This window comes from Buteo buteo, chromosome 3 (genome assembly GCF_964188355.1).
Source record: "Buteo buteo chromosome 3, bButBut1.hap1.1, whole genome shotgun sequence".
Classification (NCBI taxonomy): Eukaryota; Metazoa; Chordata; class Aves; order Accipitriformes; family Accipitridae; genus Buteo; species Buteo buteo.
In genome coordinates, this window is record NC_134173.1 from 49,387,775 (window position 1) to 49,408,096 (window position 20,322).

Consider the following 20,322-nt stretch of genomic DNA (forward strand, 5'->3'; position numbering starts at 1 on the left):
TGGCTAGGCTATTGATATGTTTAATCAAAATGGCAATAGCCTTCGTATAAAGCATTGGCATGATTTATATTTTAGTGTAGAATAAAATAGATAAAAATTCTTATTTGCTGTTGCCAGCCTTCACATTGTAACAGTCGACAGTGCATATAATCTGAAATCACTGTCTTCTCCTTCCACCCAATTTTGCTGAAATCAAGAAAGGTAAACTGTTCTCAAGGTGGTGTCTTTTTAAATGGAATTATACTTTTTCAACAATCATGTGGGGTTTTTGTTTTTCTCCAGCTGTGTTAAAGATTTTTATTAAGTAATTTGAATTTCTGTACCTAGTTTGTAAAAGAAACAGACAACGAGGTTCGCATGCGACTTCTGCAGTTTGTCACTGGCACTTGCAGATTACCACTGGGTGGATTTGCTGAACTTATGGGTAAGTAAAAAGTGACCAAAACTTTTATACTGTAACTGTTCCATTTGCAAATGAACCATGCTGCAAGTGTACAGATAGCAGGAACTTCATGTACATCAGCTTGGATCTAGAAGGGCTTTTTATATCAGAAAACCCATTAATACATTTATAAATGATTAGGAAATTAGCTCATTTCTAGGAGAAGAATGTTCATGTAACATTGAGTAGCACCTAATGAGTTCTGTCTGCTGTATCTGAGTTGTCTTATGTCACGTATATATCATGTGTGCTACTTAAAAGGAACAGATTACACTTTTTTAAATCTTCTATTCTAGGAAGTAATGGTCCTCAGAAATTCTGCATTGAAAAAGTTGGTAAGGAAACCTGGTTACCAAGAAGTCACACTTGGTGAGTTGTTACATGTGAACTTTCTGTTCTTTTAGTGGTTCTCTCTTTTGGTCTTGCATTGACCAAATCAAATGAAATCTAATTTGAATCAGTTCGCTATCTCCATCTTCATCTTCTCTGATTGCTCTGACATGCCAGTATGGAAAACTTTTCTGGTTGCCCTGTTCTTAAATTTTGCTACTGTACTGTATACAGTTTGTCAGTATCAGATCTATCAAAAGTATATCATCCTTCTTGCATAGAACTGAGAGGTGTTTTGCTACTTCTGTATTTTAGAGAATATTAAATAACTGAACAAAATTCTTGTTGGTATTAGGTATATACAGTTATTAGACACATTATACAGTAACATTATAAAAGATAAATGTATAGTCATGAGAAAAAGTAGCGTGAAAGAAATCACGGCAAATGTTCAAAACAAGGATGCTTAACCAAGAATGCAGATACTTTTTCCTGTCAGGCTTCAGACTGTTATTGGCTTGGCATTCCTACACCAAACTGGTGGAACAGGCACACAGATCACTTTCCCACATATGCTGTGTGCAAAATGGATGCACCTTCCTTTGGCAACATGGTGACAATAATATTCATCATACTTTTAAACTGCTTCATAGGATTCTCCATTTTACCATTTTCTCCACCGGTGCTGTTTTTTCAAGTGATGATTGCAAGAGTTAAACATCCCTCTTTGTCTAAGATAATTTTGGGGAAGAGAGGGAATGAAACAGAATTTTGGCAGAAGCCTTTTAGGGTAAAGTTTAGAGGGAACACCCCCCCTATATCCAGGCATGTGTAGGAAGGAGAAAAATTCAGCTTTTTCATGCTCTTGCTGGAATTTGGAGACGCATCAATCTAGGATGATATTAAACTTCATGGCGAACATTTCCTTTTCTGAGTATTATAGTTTCTGTCTTTAGTCTTCAAAGGTTCTGGGTTTTATCTGATGTGGTAACCAGTCTTTTGTTTCTTAAAGTATTCCTCTCAAACTTTGTCTGTTTTTACTGCTCATAGAAATGTCAAGGCAGTAAGATTGCACCGATTGCTATTTCTTCATTTCTAATTGTTAGATCAGAACACTTTTAACTTCTGCTATAGCAGTCGAGTTCTGTAGTGTTCTACATGGAATTTAGATAACCTTAACAAAATCTTGTTTTTTTTCTGCTCAGTTTTAATCGTTTGGATTTGCCACCATATAAAAGCTATGAACAACTAAAAGAGAAGCTGCTCTTTGCCATTGAAGAAACAGAGGGATTTGGTCAAGAGTAGAAGTGGCTTCTAGTCAAAAAGGAGATCTTGCATAATAAAAGGCCCAGCCAACTAAAATTGCACACTTAATTGTATATAAGCTTTTTGTTCTGTACAGTGATATTTCTGAAACTCTAAAAGTAGAATTGTTCTCCGTTCTTCCACAAAGATATGCAAAACAGTTCAGCCTTTTCTACTTTTATTTATTGCCCTTCCAAAAGACCAGAAAAACCCCTCATAAATTTTGAAAGCAGACAAGAGACTTATTTAAAATATATATAAAAAATATAAATATATATACTAATAGGCTCTAGTTTTATAGAGCTTTAAGTGTTTGAAAAGTTGCAGCCATTTAAAAGGGCCTGGATTTGCTTTATCTTGGCTTTATTATTCAGAAAAAATGTTTAAACTGCTCTGTGTTTTCTCTTAAGAAACATCTCCAAGTTTGTTTTATTGCATGGCTGTTCTAAAAGGTGTTAAAGGCTTAGGCCAAACGTATCCTAAGTATGTAGAAAGATGCTGCTGGTATTTGAGACGACAGAATATGTTGTTCTGTCAGTTTAATTTTTTTAAATATATAAATAGCTGATATATCCCTCTCTACTGATGTAGCCAAGGTCATGAATAAAGCCTTTACTACTTGCACAAGAGTCATGTACAATAAGATGAATGTGATTTAATGTTGAAAGGAATTGGTGCCACTGTTCTGACTTACTGTAGGAGCTGAACAGAATATTTTAATTCATTTGAGCAGCATTGAAATTTGTTTACGTATTACCTTGGGTTATTACCACGAGGATGTTAGGTAATCTTCAAAGAAAAAAATAATAATAAAAGAGAAAATACTACACATTCTCTCCTTGGTCTGGTGTCTTACAGGTTTCTTTTTTGTTGTTGTTTTTTGTTTCCCTTTTCAATCTGTGATGTCCTTTTTACAACTTTGTAGTATATGAATGTAAACTGAGTTATAAGGTATACAAAAGGCAATGTGAACTGCTGCTTTCTATGTTCATATTCAGTTTCAGTTATTGGATCTAGTAAACCCAAATAAAATGAAAGTTACATAAGCTTTGCACAGATAAAAATATTCCTAAGTATTAAATACTTTCGTTCCTCTTAAGTTCTTACAGAAATTCAGATGTACCTGAATTAAGTTAGTATGTCTAAAATCTGTCATTCTTTTACGTAGGTCAGGTTTGTCCTAAGTGCACAATAATATAAAGCCATTTTAAAATTAGTTTTATTGGCATTGAGGGCATTTGCTGAACTGCAAAGATGTGTTTTAAAAACAAAAAGAAATTTAACACCTTATTCATGTGAATTATATTAAATGCTACTTTTAGCAAACTGTGCTTCCTTATTGTAGAGTAAAAACATGTTTAAAATTACCATTTGTATTATGCTTTAAATATTAACTGTAAATTCCATTACATTTAACTTATACAGAATTTTGTACACATGCAAATGATTTCTTAGAATATGATTAAAACCACTTCTGTAACATATCATATTGCACTGTTAAAAGTGTACATGCAGGAAAAAAAAGCTATATCTGTTCATGTATCTTTCCAACACAGCAACTGAATTCTGCCAAAATTTTATTTTTTCTACATATTGGATTCTCTTGAGGCTTTGTATTGCATATGCACAGCCTACTGTGGAGCTGTTAACCTGCACATAGCTTTGGTAACACTGGTAGTGCAACGGGCCCAATAGACTGCTATCTTAGATGACCTTTCTATAAGAGTTTCAAAAATTTCCACCACTTTGAGGATTTTTCATACTACACCAAATATCTTCTGCAAAACCATTTTCATAAATATAGCATTAAATTAATTTCAAGTGTAAATCCACTTAAATTATGACTTATGCTGGTTAGAGTGGAGGGAGCTTTAAAAAAAGAAAAAAAACAAAAAAAGGTCAAAGGCTGGGCAACAGAAGTGTGTGTGGCTTGCCTAAAAGACAATTAAGAGGGCTAAATGTCATAGAGTTGAACTTCATGAATTTGCACTAATGAATGACTTGGGTGACCCACTACCAACTGCTGAATTTTGTGAACCTGTGAGTAAGTGAACAAAACAGTAATAATAAAAAAGACAGCACATCACAAGAATGTAGTTGCTTTATTGTTTTGATAATTTTAGCTGTCTGATACCTGCAATCGTTTTTCCTGTGGGTAAGGGTTAGTAAGCAAGGAAAAAAACAAACCTAGTGGCCTTCTGTACGTGTATATGATCTATTGGTTTCAAGACTGACTGAAAGCATGGCGCTCGAGGAAAAAAACCTACGATTTATACACTTGTGTGTGTGTGTGTGTAGTTAGACTTTCTGGGAATTTCAGTAATACTGCATTGTAACTTCTTTTCCCATTTGCATTCCCTGTAATTCAGCTGTATTTGGGGGGAGGAAGGAAGACCGCAAAGAGAGGGAAGGTAGCAAAGGCTGGAAATCAGACGAGGGAACCAGCGAGGGAATACCACTTGAAGGAGCTACTGAGTAGGTCATGGGTTCTATTTGTTCCTTTCTTCCTGCAAGCAACTCAGCTGCTCTCCAAACACTCGACAATCTTTACTTGGTACCTGGATACCCTTTCTCTTTGTGCAGATACTGTTTTCTGCAGCAGAAAAGGCACCGAAGTAAGGTGCCTCTGCCACAAAGCTGCCAGAAGCGGTTTTGTGTATGGCAGATGTTTTTGTAGTCTATGAACGCAGAAAATTTTGAAGAATCTCTCTGAAACACTACATGTCATCTACCCCAGGACTTCTGACATATCAAAGACTTCATTTTGATGCTCTACTAATAGAAGAATTACTTTACTGTAGTGGAGAAAACCACCTTTTAACTAGTTTCATGATCTGAGGCTAGAATTAAAACTCTAGATCGTCTCTCAGCTGTGGATTTTTCTACTGACTTGGCACAGGCTTGCTTTCTTAGTCTAAGCAAATTATACCCTTCTTCATCTTTCTCCTATAGATCACAACACTTTTTTCTATTAAAGCGAACACCATGTATTTATAGTCAATTTGTTCTAGATTGTTAGACTTTCTACTGGCAATACCATGTGTATTTGCCTACCATTTTTTCATTATTTGGTCCTCTTTTTTCTGCTGGGTAACCAGAATATATTGTTTGGAAAGTCTGTAAATATTTTCTGTGTTGGTTATCTAACTTAGATTAATTTATTTTTCTGGTGAAAGTTCCTGCTAAAATAGAAACAAGAACAAGAAGAAAGTTTTACTTTATCTCTACAAACAGAAGTGTACGTGCTTCCAAATTGTAGTTCCCTCCTAAAGCACTGGGAGTATCCAGTCATCATAGCCTAAGGGAAGAAGCACATATGTCCAGTAAACATTGTGCAGCCACTAAATCCTCAGACTTCACAGCCGCTCAATGTGCAAATAAGTATTTATATTTCACAGAAAGCTTCTCATTGCATATGCTGGTATCACCCATAAATGGATTTTCTTAGGTATTCCCAATTTCACTTTTTTTTTTTTTTTTTTAAACCACAGCACTTTTTACGAAGTCTAACACTACCATTTAACTGTACTGGAATTAAGATTGCTTGTGCAGCCTTAATGAGAAATCTGTAGGAACATCTAATAATGTGAATATATATTACTCTTGAAGGCCACTGAACCCCACAGAAGGAGAATGCTCTAGAAAAAAATGCAGGTTTGTAATGATGTAATGGCCCTGTACCTCCTTTCTTTAAAGTTATGCTTATTCCTCATACATAACTTGCAGCTGAACAGTGTAAAAAAATTCCCATGTAAATCAACAGACAGGATCACATAATGAAACAGATCTAGCTGACAGTTTAATTGAAACAAAATGGAGACAGCAGGTTTAAGCTATACTTTTATTAACAGCTTCAATAAACCAAAGTAGTATTTGGGGTCTTTTTCCTATGCTGCTGAAACCTGAGGCACTGAATTCCCATTATCTTGTTTCTTGTTATATAGAATTAAGCAACTCCAAAGCTTCTTTCTGTACCTGAAAGAAATAAATATACTCGAAACAAAACAGTGCCAGCTAGTTACAGGCTCTTCTAGCAGAACTTAGCATGCAAGCACCCAAACATTTCACCACAGTTCTGTAAATTCAGAACCCTCCTAAGACTAGTCATTTTTCTTCTGTAGCTCAAGATGCTCAGTACTTGAAACACAGATGCCAGTGCCTTCAGTGTAATTCACTTACTCTATGTAGTAAGTTTGTGTTGAATACAGATGATTAGCTCTTGATCTGCTGTAGTCCAATAGTAGCATGTAGTAAGTTGTCCTGTATCTGACCATAACCAGCCAAGCTAGGGTTTTCAAAACTCTGGACAGTGGCTAAGGGAGTCTGAGAAGACTGTTTCTGAGGCTCCCTTTGCCTAGGGATTTTGGTAAAATCTAATAACATTTGAACATGACCTCTATCATCTATATTAAAAAAAACCCCAAAACCAAAACAAAAAACCAACAAACTTCTGGTCCTGACAGCAAGCAGTGCAGACAATGTAAGCCAGATACTCAAGAGGTAACAAATGTTCAGAAAACCTACTTATGCCTACCTCTGCCAAATGCAGAGACAAGAATTCCAGTTTCTTTGCAAAGGCCAGGTTCCTTCTTACTGGACTACCAAGTCTAGTTCCCAATTAATTTTGCATTTTACACATGCACCCAGAGAATGGAGAGAATACCACCTCTCTCAGGTCAGCAGCTCTGCACGCTTCCAGGAGATAAGGAAAGATATTTGTACCAGGAGGCCAAGCACTGCTGCAAGCTGATAAGCGGTTTAACAACTTGGCTACTGCACAAAAATTGCTACTGACTCCTTTTGCATGGTTTCTAAAGAAAGGCAAGCTTTTGTGATCACTGGTTTCCTATGTGCCTCCAGCTACTAGTAACCGTTAGAAGATTTGACTAATTTCCTACATGCCAAGACCACTACTCCTTCAGGCTATTAAATTCCTATACACTTTGCAAAACAGTGGAGGAACAGAACCTTTACTTGTATTTCTATTGAAAGGTGTTACTGAAGGAGCTCACTTTTGGGAGAAACAGTTCGAGCCTTACTGAAGAATCTACGGAGGCAAACCTCAGTAGTGTTTTTTCTGAGGTGTGAAGTGCAAAATCTTACCAAACTATTTCTTGCAATTAGGACATTCAGAATGTCACAACACATTCTGATGCTTTCTCTAACAGTTAAAGTATCTCATGCTGCAGCTTCATGCTAAATGAATTGGAGGTCAAACACCTATAAGAAAAAATCAATTGGAAATCAGGCTTTGTTACTCCTGATGTTAACAGGATTGTTATGAAAGATAAGTGCAATTGCTGTGGTTTATACTGAGTGAAGTATTAGGTCAGAACAAGTCTAATGGATTAATCCTCCTGGAAGTACTCTGTATGTGTTTAGGTAGGAAGCAGATGTCTACCCATCCAAACCAGGGTCTTTCCGAGCAGTTCAAAAGGGTAATGAAGTGCCTCAGGTCACCTAGTGTTGGAGATTTGCTGTCAAAGATACATTGCTTCCATTTGTCTCAATTCAGATAGTCTGAATCTCTCCCTGGGGGACTGCAAAGGACTACAATGTCAAATTTTATGGATCTAGCAAGTTTTTGATACATCCATGCTTTTTTCTTCCTCCTGTTCGTGTGGTTTTTAGCTCTTCCAAAATATGATTTCTACCTTTCCATTTGTAGGCATATGAAAAGTGAATCTGTGCTCACACAGACATAGGTTAGCTCAGGTGCCTGCCTTAACTTCAACAACACAGTTAAGCCTGAGTTGTTGTTAGCACTACAAAAACATCATGAAGAACAGAGAATAATAGTTCTTTATTATAAACAGAGGATTTCCAACCACTGTGTTCAGAGGCAGTTACCAACATACTAGAATTTCTTGGTGTCTGGATGTGATCCTGGATTACAGGTGCTGAACTACAATTTATTCCAAGTTACCTTTATAAAACATTCCACTGCCATGATGTCACATGTGTTGGTTACAATATATGATTGTACTATTACAGTTCTTAACTTCCTACCTGTTTGTCCTCTTCTGTATGTGCAGGATACTCCTTCGCCTTACTTAACCACAGAAGAGCCATCTTTTTATTGTTTAACTTCAAGTATGTCTTTCCCAAAAAGAGCAAATTTTTGCTGTAGAAATTTGGGTCAGCTGTATAGAGACAGGAGAACAGCTTTAAATGAGAATGAGCAGCATACTACCAATCAAAGCCATGATATAGTGTCACTCCTTTAAATACTTAGTTCAGAAAAGATTAATAGTATTTTGGCTTTGTATCAGAAGGAAGCCAATGTAAAACTTCTACTTGCTAGATTTTGGTCTCATGTACAGTTACATTAGCTAGCAGCTTGTTAGTTAATATACCAAATGAGACTAGATTCCTCACAAAGAGGAAAGCAGTGAGGTCAATGCACAACAGCTTTGCTTTGCAGATTCTGTGATTTTCTGGACCTAGTAGGTGCAACAGGCAATGCAACAGCTTAGCAAGTGCAGGCAAGGAAATAAAATGGCACAGTTCCTAGCTTCAGACCACACAAATACGGTATTAGCTTAGCTTTTGCTGCACAGAAAGAAAACTTAAAACTGTTTGTACCCACATTTAACATTTTTCAGGAGAGATTTAAGAAGTTGGTTTTATAGAGCATACTTTGGCTATCAATCATTATTAGTCTTGCCTACTGTTCATACTTCTAGCAGAGGCTTTCTCTGCTGCTGGATCTAGGGTCAGGATTCAAAACATATGGAGGTGTTTTGGAGGCACATTTTGAGATTAAGTCCACCATTCTGGTTCACAGGTGCATTCCTTGACACTGAGGGGAAGATACACAGTGAACTTTTTTCCTTTTAACTTCACTGATAAAATCTTTCATAGAACACTGTCGTCCCTTGTCTTCCTTTATCTTTCAGCTAGTCAGTTTTGCTTACTGGCTTCCCTCTTGGAAAAATAATAGTCCGTATTTTCTTTTACATCTGGACAGGTTTACTGCCCGTTAGATTGGCACTCTGATCCAAATAGCTTCTGAAATAATAAAAAAAGTGTGCTTTCTCTTTTGTTCTATTTAGAATACAGAGGACTTTTGAACTTTAAATTTAGGAAAAGTGACAAAACATTTCCTTTTGCTTGCTTCTTCCCCCTGCATTCCAGTGGAATGCCTTGGGGAAGAGTACTTCGTTACTAATGAAGGTACAAATTTCACTTTAATACTTATCCTGAAAAAAACCCTGGTGTTACACTCAAAGTGATGATAGTGAGCGTGTAATGTACTTAAAGTATCTCTGATGAAACATTCCAATGTAACAGTCCAGTGTGTTGACTAGCACAACAGGCTGATATGTTTATCTGCAGATCATATGCTACTAAGATAATACGAAAAGCTAGAGTTTTATTGGAAGTCATCATTCCTAAAAGTTATTATTCTGTCCAGAAAAGCTAGAAGTATTACCTTCCTCTGCCATGTGGAAGTAATGAAGAGCCTGCAAAAGATAAGGTTGTCTTCTTTAAAATGGAGAATAAACTCAACACAGTAGTCAAACTAAAGCCTTACACACATGCTTAACACAGCTGAATAAGGACTTTCTGTCCATAAGTACAGTACCTCCTGTTTGTCCCTAGCAAATTGGATTGTGTTTTTCCAGTCTTCAACTTGTCAAGATCATTTTTTAATTTCATTTCTACCATCCAGCATATCTGCAGTTTCCCCCGTCCAGTTCTCATGTATAAATTTAATAGATGAAACAAATCTTATGATTCAGGTCATTAATGTTGACTATACTTCAGGGAGAACTGATTCCTACAGAAAACCAGTTAGTATCCTCTTACATGAGAATACACCTTTATGAAATCCGCATGTATTTTTCAACTGGTTTCCCATCCTGCACATCAGAAATTTCAGTCCATTCCTACCTCTTCTGATGTTACTATCTGGAGGGAAAATACTGTCAGAGAACTTAAAAGCGCGGATGTATCTACAAAACAGATTTTGTACTGAAACTGCAGAAGTCTTACCAGTATGGCTCAACTACAGGTTCTGGGACAAGTTTACTTCTTCAGCCACTTTAAGCGCTACAGAACTCGATGCTGGGACTGGCCTGATTCTGCAGTATTTGAAATCCTGGCTGAGACTGTATTCTTCCAAGAGTGATTTTCAGCAAAACTTAGAAGGTTGATGTTCCATTAAAAAGTTCTATTTCTTTTTCAATCAGAGCTTAAATTGCTTTCTGTGTAACAGCAAGCAGCCTTCTACAATTACTTTGTAGTGACTCTTGCCCCCTGCCCACCCTTAAAAGAAGAAAACATAGTGGGCCCATTATTGGTTGAGCTAAACAAACGAAGATTGTAACAGCTGCAGCAAACTTTCCTAATACCGATTTAGTTTTCAAGTTTCTATATACGTACAAGTGTTTAAATAAGATGCACACTGTGTAGACACCCTAGAAGATATACATATGGACATATGTTCTAGGGCGTATGACAAAGCAATTTTCATAGTAAAGATGAACAAAATTACTCTCAACTGAAAAAAAACACACCATAGGGAGCCAGGGGATGAGAAGGTACTTGTTCGTGCTAAGTAACAAAGCAAGCTGTTGCTTTTTGCATTTAATATAAAGGGAAAAAATCTAGTAGTCCTATCAAATAAGTACATGGTATAACACCACCATATAAATCATCAGCACTGGAACTAGTACAGACAGTTATCTGCAATAGATCATAATAGTAAATACAAACTAAGTTACATATAGCTTGTTATTTTCTGCTGCATGAACTACATGAAATAATTTTCACTATTCTAGGTGTGTTACAGCTGAAAAAAAAATTTTTCTCCTGTTTTTAGATATCCCTCACTCTCCTGTTATATTCACATTTTATTATTGACAGTTGTAAACTCACAAGCGCATGCTTATTCCATAAGTAGAGGTCAGTTTTGTCAGGAAGGTTAGTAAAAGTGTATCAGCAGCTTTGTGAGGGGAATAATAATCTGTGAAACATTTTCATATTGTACCTCTTGAAATGTGGAGGTTGGTGGTGTGGCAAATAGTGTAGCAGCTATTTTTCTTTGGTACCATGGCATTTCAGCAAAGGAGTAACACCTGGAGTGAAAGGAAACATTCATATATACCCTTCACATTTTTCTCTTTTTTTGAGTAACACTCTCATATCTTGGATGTCTTAATTGTTGTTTCCAAGAGTCACAAAAACTGCAGCCACACTGCAAGTTCTATAAGCAAGTTCTTACGACTGTACAACAAAATAGCAAGATGTTTGAAGTTGCCGCGTAGCTCTGCTAAAGAAATTTTGGTGTGTCTTTTACTGGGAACTGCTATTACATTAGACAAAACTGGATACAGTTATTAGCCATGAGACAGCTTTTGAGCTTGAATGATTTTAATGATTTATGTATATTTGATATTTTTCTAATACATTTGCAAAAACAGGGCACAACCAAGTAATGTCATTGCCTTACCTCAACACTACCTTCTTTTTCTTAATTATTAATATAAATCAGATCTGCAGTACATTCCTGAAAGACTCTATAACCTATAAGAATGAAAATAAACCCAGGAATCAAACTACTGTGTTCTAGGCTAGGCCATACTATGCTGTTTTCCTATGTACTAAATAACAAAGGTAATCAGTCACCCATCTCAGAGATGTTGAAAGGATTAAACATTTGTTAAGTATTTCAAATATGTAGAACATTCCAGGTGTAAAAATGTTAAACAATGCTATTCAATTTATTACCCTCCCACAATGAGTATAAAAATATTATTCACTGTGTAAAATAGAGCACTCTAGAGGAGGTGAAAAATTAACAAATGGAAGTGTTCAGAGGAGATGGGGGCAAGGCACGGAATACACAGTCTGAGTTGAAATTTTGCCAAGAGATGTGCCTTACCAGAAATGCCAATAAAAGAGGTTCAATCCAGGATAGACTAGAAAGGAGAAAAATATTCAAGAATTGGCTGATACCAAATCCCAGTTTCAGATGAAGATGCTCTGGGATTCAATAATGAGTATATTTAAATATATAATATGGGGATATTTTAGTGCCAAAAGCAATAATAAATCTCACATTTTTATCACCTTTTCTAATTTTCCTTAGGAACAATGTCTTAAGTATTTTCCAGAACAAGCTTCCTATCTTAAAACTGACCTGGAGGCTCATTCAGTTGGTAGCATACGCTTCTGTTTAGAAATTTGGACTATTGCAATTGTTAGGTCATATGGGAATGAGTGGTGGATGCTGAAAAAACAAAGTAAGTTTGTAAAGTAGTAAACTCTGGAGCAGTAGACTGTAGTTTACTCTGATACTCAGGAGTCCAGAAAAAAACATAGAGAAGGTGGCTGTGGTTTTTACTATTTTTAAGCTACGAATACATTGGCTTTATTTATTTTCAATTTCTCAATCTCCCAGTAGAGATTTCCTGCAAAACAATGTAGCAGCTTTGGTCTCTTTCAGACAAATAACGAGAAATGCTGTCTGGGGTCTCTCACTAACCCATAAAAGATACTGCTTTCAATCACACTGCTTCCACAGAACACTCCGGTTAGTATGGAAAATTGTATTTCCAGTCCCTTCACCTGCTATGTAACAGTAATTCTTAGAACCAATTTCACTGAGCAGTAAATTCAATTTCAGAGATTTTTGTTAATGCATATGCATTTATAAGCTGCTTTACTTAAATGTAACTTCTAAAATACAATGACAGATAATAACAGAAGTCTTTTAGGAACACATCTCACTTTCAATAGCTTTTCACTATACACAGATTGTATTAAGATGCACCCATCACTGAAATTCAATGTAAATTCAGTGTTGAGTTTTGTCTCCATTCACACTAGTAGGACAAAATGAGTTGTACTTACAATCTCTGGTGTCTGCTATGGAAACATACTTGCGTCTGCAAAATGAGTTTTTAATAGTTCCATATAGTAATACAAATAAATTGAATGAACAATTATTTTTCATCTTTTTGAACTGCATAAGAATTAACAGCCAAGACTTTTTTAAGGCATGATGTCCTATACAGGTTCAGTAGGTTTTCATGTTTGCATCAACTAATTACAAGCCACTGAAGTATTCCAAGCATTTCTGCAATTCATGTAATACATTTTATATTCTGGCACTTTTCTTTGCCACATTCTAACTTTTGTTTGAAAATACGCCTTACCAAATGCCTATAAGATGAATTGTTGTAGCATCTTTTGGATTCAGTTCAATGGCTCTCTAGTGAGGGGAAAAAAAAGAGAAACAGAAGATGTAACAAGTTGTTCTGCCACATCTGGATTAAAATACATTAAAAAAAAAAGTAGACTTGTTTTCCTACTGTTAATTAAACCAGATTAACAGTGTGTAGAATTTCAAGGCAATATGGTATTTATTCAGTGCACAAAACTAAATCGGCTCATCTCCAAGAAAGTGAAGACACTGACAGATTGCTAAGCACTTCTGTTTAGTAGGTCATTAAGAGTTTCACATGAGACTTGGCATGTTCAGATTTTGAAATAATTTCTGGTCATATAAAATTAGTAGTCCTTTATCTTCTCCAGTATTTGTCCTTTACTGCTACACAATCCACAGTTAGAAGGACAGCCACACTTCCATTTCTCAATAGCACAGTTACACTTTATCTAGTCCTAAGAGGTTTCAAAAGCACTTCAGCTATTTCGAGACTCCCTTTTATAGGGACTTAGTTTACTGCAGGGGATCATTTGTACTCCTTGCTGCTGGGGCATTCAGGACTGTCACAATAACCCAAAAACCAAAGTGTCACCAGGAGATTTGAACAGAAGTACACTTGCAAATTTTTGCCAAATAGTTCACAACTATCACTCAATCTACATACTGGACGCATTAATGCTGTTGTATGCAAAAAACTTTACATTACCTGGAAGTGCTCTTTGATAACAATGGCATTTCCAATTTTAGTCTTGATTCCTTCAAAATCTCCAACATCACTAAGGCAAATCCCATACCACTGTAATTCAAAGAACAAAAATAAAACATTTAATACAACACTATAGCTATTAATAGTAAATTAAAAAAAAAAAAAAAAAAAGAATAGCTGCCAACACCACTAATGAGAACAAGCAAGAAGTATTTGTTATGAACAGCTCAGGCAGCATCAGAGCAACTTGCTGGTCTGCTTGCATTAACATCCTCTTCTTATCCAAGATGCCAACACAACTGACTATACTTTGTTGCTCTCTGCCTGTGAGAGAAGCAGCACAAAAAAACCCCCAACAGAACAAACCCAGAGCCTGAAGTATTTCCAGAGAAACTCTGCAGAGCTACTACTGTGCACAGAAACACCATGCTGAATGTGGGGCATGTACATTTTTAAGGCTACATCAGAGAAGGATGAGCTGATTACATCAGCTGTAATCAACCTGATCAGTCACCTCCTTCCATGGTCCTGCACACATTTAACCAGTTCCTGTTTCCTGTACAGAGGAAATATAGCTGCAAAAGTCTGAACTCTGATACTCCAAGAAAGTTAGGGAGAATTAGAAGTCTTACTCATTCTCAACTGAAAAGTTGAATTATGCTGAAGTTTGCTGAAACAGCACAATGACATTTGTTCCAGTTTCTACTGGCAGAAATCAAAGAACAAGATTTCAGTTATTTTGCTTGGCTCACCTTGTGTGCTGCAAAATTTGATTCATTTTTTTCAAGTGCCTTTTTTGCATACTCAAGGGCTTCATACGCCAGTTGTCTTTTCTCCTCTGCAGAAGTACTACTAAGCTGAGCTAGATCTCGTGATGCCCGCGCCAGCCGCCATAACAACTCTGCGTCATCACTAGTTATGAACAGAAACACTAACATTTTAAAACAATAATGGAAAAAAAAGCAAGCAAAGCTCTTAAACCAGTCTTTAAATATGTATCTCGAGTGATAAGACAACAGCATATCATCTGTCATTGTATGCTATATACAACCCCAAGCTAATGATACCTTCGTTCTGCGAAGCAAACATATCTGTAGGAAAGGACTTTGTTTTCTCAAAAAAGATGCAGATTTTAAAAACCCAACAGTACCACTCAAAACACCAGAAGGAAAACAAGCACTACTTTGTTCTTAGATAGACGGTATTTTTTGCAGTATTCCACTGATTTTATATTAATGTTTACTAGAATGTTTAAAAAATTATGCATCTTTTTCCCTGTAATTGTACCTAAATAATGAAATTCTTCCTACAACAATAGTGAAAAAACATAGATTAGCCATACCCCCAACATATAAAGCTGTACATTTATAAATTTATTTTTATCACTATATCAAACGGTGTATAGTATGTTATAGCCAAAGATAAGGGATTTTAAGTTTTATTATTGAGTTAACATATTGTTTTGAAACACTGCTTGCACTTTACTATACTTTTAGCTAATTACCATTTTAATTTTGGCTTAGTATTTTAATAGAGACTTTAATATTAAATTTAAGTTTAGAAAGTCTTTCAGAGGTTCTGGCTATAAAACTCCCCCCCCCAGCAATACTGAAGTCAAAACTACCAGAAACCAAAAATACTAAAAAGCATACAAGAGTTATTGCTAAACTCGGAGTATCAATAAAAGCCAGTTTTCTTATCTGGAGTTAAACTGAGTCATTGCTCATGACACAGCAGTCTTGCTCTAATTAACACAGTAACACAGAACTAGCAGACTCGTTTTTCAGCCAAGTCACAAAAATGTGAAGTACTGCTACTGGAATCATTACTCCTCACAGAATAATTAGTATTGTTAAACACCTAGTAGCAAGCTTACATGTTGCTTATGACACAGTGTCCCTTACAGACTAGGACCTTTATTTAACGTCCAGGCTTTATACTTGCACCCCTGGCAAGAACGAGGGAAAAACCCCCAAAACTAGAAACGACTGAAAACAACTGAACAGTTGACTTCCTCCAGAATCGTTCTAGGAGATGCCTTGTCTCCTCCAAAGGAATGGACTCTTCAGTTTGCAATGCATTTTCTGCTTTTTCCTTAAACAGCTTGTCCCAGTTCACTTATCAGTAATGTTCTGTGCAGTTATGACAACTACATGAGTAAGGAGCAATTTTGTTCAGACTCAAATCCTAGTGTGAGACAAATGAAAATGGAAAGAACAGCTGCTCAGCAATGAAAAAGAAATGAAACAATGACTCTCAAAAATTTTCAGTACCTGAATTCTAGGTACTTTGATTATTTAGTAATGTCTAGACACATCACGAGGTTTTGCATTGTATTTTAAAGGATTCTTAGAGTAACAAAACACAAGCAAAAACCCCTCCTCTGCAGGACTGAAAAACTTGAGTGTTAATCCTCACCTTCTACAGCTACCTGTCCTTTCTTCATTCATTTTTGCCATTAGGAGGAAAAAGATCAAGAGTCCTTCTTTCCTGCTTACATAAGGATGAAAGCAAGGTTCTCCAGCATACCACAGTGGGAACATTAGTTGAAAAATTGATACAGAAGAGCACTGAAAAGAAGTCACAGTAATATCTCAATGCAATCAAGTACCTGTTTTTATGTTGAACCAACAACCGATATAGCTTTTCTGTTTCTCCACTCCCATACAGGTAGTCTGCTTGCTCTATAACTTCTTCCACTTAAGGAGGAGTTAAAATTGTGGAAACAGAAGAACAAATTACATGTAATTAGGACATTACAGCATAAATAAAACATTTTAGAGCAAGACAACCTAGCTGAAACACAAAGAACAAACACTGTAGTTCCTTTTTAGGCCATCATTTCAAACAATGTAAACGCACAGCAGGATTGAATAAGCTACATTTACAATGAACAACGAGGAAAAGAAACAGTGCTGAACACATGCCTCTCGTGAAACTACAAAACAGCTTTCAGCAACAGAGTTCTGGATGCTTAACAGACTTAACATTCAAAAGTGTCTTTCTCAATGGATCAGACTAGTAGAAGCAATTTGTTTTCTTCTTTGTGAAAACAGCGGGGGGGGGGGTGGGGGGGGGGGGGGGGGGGGGTGGGTGGGAAGCAGCATGAAAAATACGACCAGGCGGGTAAGTGCAGTAGAGATCTGAAAGTAACAAACCCCCTTCATTAGTATGTATACAGAACTTAAATTTAATAATAATAATTTTTTTAAAAATATTCTTCATTGTCAGTATGATTCCATAGTTTTGCCAGAATGACTGCAGATTGAGTGGGTCCCATTATCTTACTCAACAAGCCAAAATGAAACATTGCTCAAAGGTTTTCTGACTGAAGTCCTTAAGATTTTCACAAACACAACTCCAAAAAATACAGTTCATCTACTGAAACCGCTATGTGTTCAAGAAGATACTAAAAGCAAAAATAATTTTGAAAATCAGAATTGACTTTCTAGAGTATCTATTTATGGACTAAGTACCCATTGTTCTTAGAATACTTTAATTCTTTTTTAGAAAATACTTTAAAACACAACAGAGATGGGGGAGTACGATTTCCACAACTCGCTGAATATAATAATATATAAACAGCATTCCAGAAACAGAAATATTGAACACCACACAATGCCGGATTCTAGCATGAGAACAGATGGAATTAGGAGGAAAAATACCCAAAGGGAAGCAGGTAGATAATTCTGTTGAAGTACATAACTGTACAGGAGAAGAACAAACTCCGCGTTTACTCTTCTGCCAATATTAAAACACGAAAAAATTACCTTTTAAGTCAAAAGCTTTGTCTAATTTCTTACAGAACTTTCAGCTAAGTTTATCATCTCTTTGGTATTACTCCTGGGTCCGTGATCAAACTTTTAAGTCAAAACATAAGCTCTACCCCCCACTTCATAAAAATGAATTTTGTTTATAAGCTTTTATAACTTTTTTCAAGTTATCTACTGAATATGGTAATCATGTTTCACAGCGGCACAGTTTTACTTACAGAAGAAAAAAACACTGAAGGCTACTAAACACAAAAGCCTTCTCTTCAGCTTAAAAAGATCCTAGAATATAAATCGTTGAAGATCAGAAGAGCATTCTGGATAATTTTTAACCCTGCATCTCTAAATGCCCTCTATCAACCATTTCAAAGATAAGATAACGATCTATGTGGACTTTGGATTTTAGTGTCCAAGATTAGCTTCATGGTACATCCTCAGTATTAGCTTCAGTGAACTGTTATCTTTGCTTGTTGAGACTCCCTGAACACTACTAACTTATCTAATGACTAAATGCTCAGAAATCAGTCTTCTGAACACATTTCCCACCAGGTGTTTTACATAAATTATTAGACTTATATTTCTTCAAGAGTATTTTTCAGGTATTTCTTTTTTATTCTTATTTTCACCGTATCTACTACTTGTCTTGCATAGAAAGCCCACTAGCATTGTTTTTCTTGGCAATGCAAATGCCAGATTCAAGTGACAGCACTAAAAAAGACCAGAGGCAACTAAGTAGCGTTACTTATGTTCCTCAGGGGAAAATTTTCTTGTTTGTGTACTCAGTAGCTATCTTAAATCTACTCACCAAAGTTCATTCTATTATAGCAAATGAAACAGTTCCTTATCTGTTCAAAAGTCTATTGTCTGAATTTTTATTTCTATAGGCATAAACATCCAAGTAGTTCCAAACAGGTTATCTGAGCTGACTACTATCTAATCTACACAGTAAGCATACATTTCATTTAGGCTCATTCTCCATCGGGTTAGGCTTACTCTCAAAACCCCTTAATTTAGCACATGATAGACAAGTTCCAAGTCTGCAACAATATCCCCTTTTTAGATAATGTTACTTTTCTTCCAGTAGTGAGACTATCTGTATTCAGATCTCAAGAAGGACATTTTATCACTTGTTCTATTCTTTCCTGGTAGGTAAAGCAAGGCTTTTCTTCCCCTCTTTCAGCGTGGCAAAAATACAAGACATTGCTCAATTTTGTCTGAAATGCAATCTCAGTGTTGCTCAACTAGATTAAATGGGAATTGCACTGTGTTCACATTGAAAAATCTGAGCTAACTAAGATTTCTAGAAACTGATCGAGGTTTGGTCCGCATTCCTAACCGAACCATATCTTTCTCAAGAAGAGTTCTTTAAAGCTTGGGCAACAAGTTAGGTATCATACACCTTGTGCATGTGTTGTAGCCTAGATGGATGAGCTACTAGATCTGCTTTCAGTGACACTTAGGAGAATCACTTGTTAAACTGCTACAAGGCTAAGGTGAGCCAATTCAAAAGCATCCTGTCATGGAAACATGCTGCATTCAGTCTTAGTGGAGAAAATCAAAAGCATTACACCCTTTTCCCCATATAATTCTGGCACTACAGCTTTTAAGTTTTGCATTAGAACAACCTGTGCACTTCAAAATTTGAAAATATTACCTTTGAAGCTTGCATGAACCTCAGCAAAGCCAGAAATCAGCTTGTGAGCTTCATAAACCAAAAAGGACCCTGTTGAAAGTGCAACCCCCCTTCGAAGGCTTTTTCTAAGCACCTGCATGGGATCATAAGATACATATTAATAAACACTGTCACTCAGAGTTAAAAAAGTTCTTCTTGTCTCTAGCACCAGTTATATTTCAGAATTTGAAAAGAGACTTTTGAAAGTTAAAAAAACCCTCGTTAAGAAAAACATCAGGCGGGCATTTTAAGTTTTTTCAGCAGAGGCTCATAACTACTCTTTGAAATAGGAACAGAGCACTGCGCTGAAAATCAACCACGAATATGGAGCAAACACAAGGTAAGAAGCAAAAAAAAAAAAAAAAGCAAACTTGTGCTCTTCAGACGAGCACGGGGATCCCAGCTTTGGCAAAAATAAACGAGCCCTTGGCTACGTCCGGCCAGGCCGGAGTCTCCGCGGCTGCTCCCGCCGCGCCGGGGAGGCGACCGGCGGGGGCACCCGCCCGCCCGCAGACCCTGGAAGCGGTCGCGCCCGCCGCCGCCCCCCCCGAGCAGCAACCCGGCTACCTCGCTCCCGCCGGCCCCCCCCCGGCCCCGCGGGCCGCACGTCGCGCCGCCCGCCCCCCGCCGGAGCAGCCTCCCCAGGCAGGCCGGGCCGCGGCGGAAGGGCCGCGCCAGCGCCGCCATGACAGCAGCCATCGCCGCCGAGCGCCACCGACCGCCGCCGCCGAGCGCCGCCCCCCGCCAGCGGAGGAACCGGTCCGTCCCCCAGCCCTGCCCGGGCGAGGGAGGAAACCAGGGCAGCGGCCGCCCGTTCCGCCTGCCAGCCCGCCGCCGCTGCGGGCGCCAGCCATTGCGCGACGCCGGGACCCGCGCCACGCCTCGGCCCCCAGCCAGGTCGCCGGCCTCGGGCGAGGGGGC

The 20,322-nt window shown here is 37.4% G+C and overlaps 3 protein-coding genes across 13 annotated transcripts in view; 2 read left to right on the forward strand and 1 right to left on the reverse strand.

Annotated features, from left to right (window-relative positions):
* The window catches only part of WWP1 (WW domain containing E3 ubiquitin protein ligase 1), a 63,298-nt gene extending 59,422 nt beyond the window's left edge, over positions 1 to 3,876 (forward strand). For all 8 annotated transcript variants that reach the window (XM_075023529.1, XM_075023528.1, XM_075023527.1 and 5 more), the window contains 3 exons: positions 328 to 424; positions 739 to 811; positions 1,978 to 3,876. In XM_075023529.1, the coding sequence (XP_074879630.1) occupies positions 328 to 424; positions 739 to 811; positions 1,978 to 2,077 (270 nt within the window). In that variant the 3' untranslated portion in view covers positions 2,078 to 3,876. The remainder of the gene's footprint in view (positions 1 to 327; positions 425 to 738; positions 812 to 1,977) is intronic.
* Positions 3,877 to 5,863: 1,987 nt separating this feature from the next.
* Positions 5,864 to 20,280, reverse strand: RMDN1 (regulator of microtubule dynamics 1). Of its 4 annotated transcripts, none has more exons than XM_075023545.1 (10): positions 20,121 to 20,270; positions 19,384 to 19,495; positions 16,571 to 16,658; positions 14,712 to 14,871; positions 13,960 to 14,049; positions 13,243 to 13,298; positions 11,073 to 11,160; positions 9,513 to 9,543; positions 8,087 to 8,220; positions 5,864 to 6,052 (listed from the first exon to the last, which is right to left on the reverse strand). In XM_075023545.1, exons 1-10 carry the CDS (start codon positions 20,253 to 20,255, stop codon positions 6,014 to 6,016), a joined length of 933 nt encoding a protein of 310 aa, XP_074879646.1. In that variant the 5' UTR covers positions 20,256 to 20,270; the 3' UTR covers positions 5,864 to 6,013. The 4 variants fall into 4 exon arrangements, 3 of the variants coding, with proteins under 3 accessions (XP_074879646.1, XP_074879647.1, XP_074879648.1); XM_075023546.1 differs by lacking the exon at positions 20,121 to 20,270 and adding an exon at positions 19,969 to 20,114; XR_012649854.1 differs by lacking the exon at positions 9,513 to 9,543 and having other exon boundaries at positions 20,121 to 20,274.
* The window catches only part of CPNE3 (copine 3), a 29,974-nt gene continuing 29,931 nt past the window's right edge, over positions 20,280 to 20,322 (forward strand). Inside the window, exon 1 of the mRNA XM_075023540.1 lies at positions 20,280 to 20,298. The gene's annotated coding sequence lies outside the window, so the exon portion shown is untranslated. The remainder of the gene's footprint in view (positions 20,299 to 20,322) is intronic.

Excerpts from the sequence above, each read along its gene's own strand:
- RMDN1 (XM_075023545.1), bottom strand. The coding sequence starts at position 20,255 with ATGGCTGGCGCCCGCAGCGGCGGCGGGCTGGCAGGCGGAACGGGCGGC. Across the intron at positions 16,659-19,383 it reads GGTTCATGCAAGCTTCAAAG|TGGAAGAAGTTATAGAGCAA; the intron begins GTAATATTTTCA and ends CTCCTCCTTAAG. Across the intron at positions 14,872-16,570 it reads TTGGTTCAACATAAAAACAG|TGATGACGCAGAGTTGTTAT; the intron begins GTACTTGATTGC and ends GTTCATAACTAG.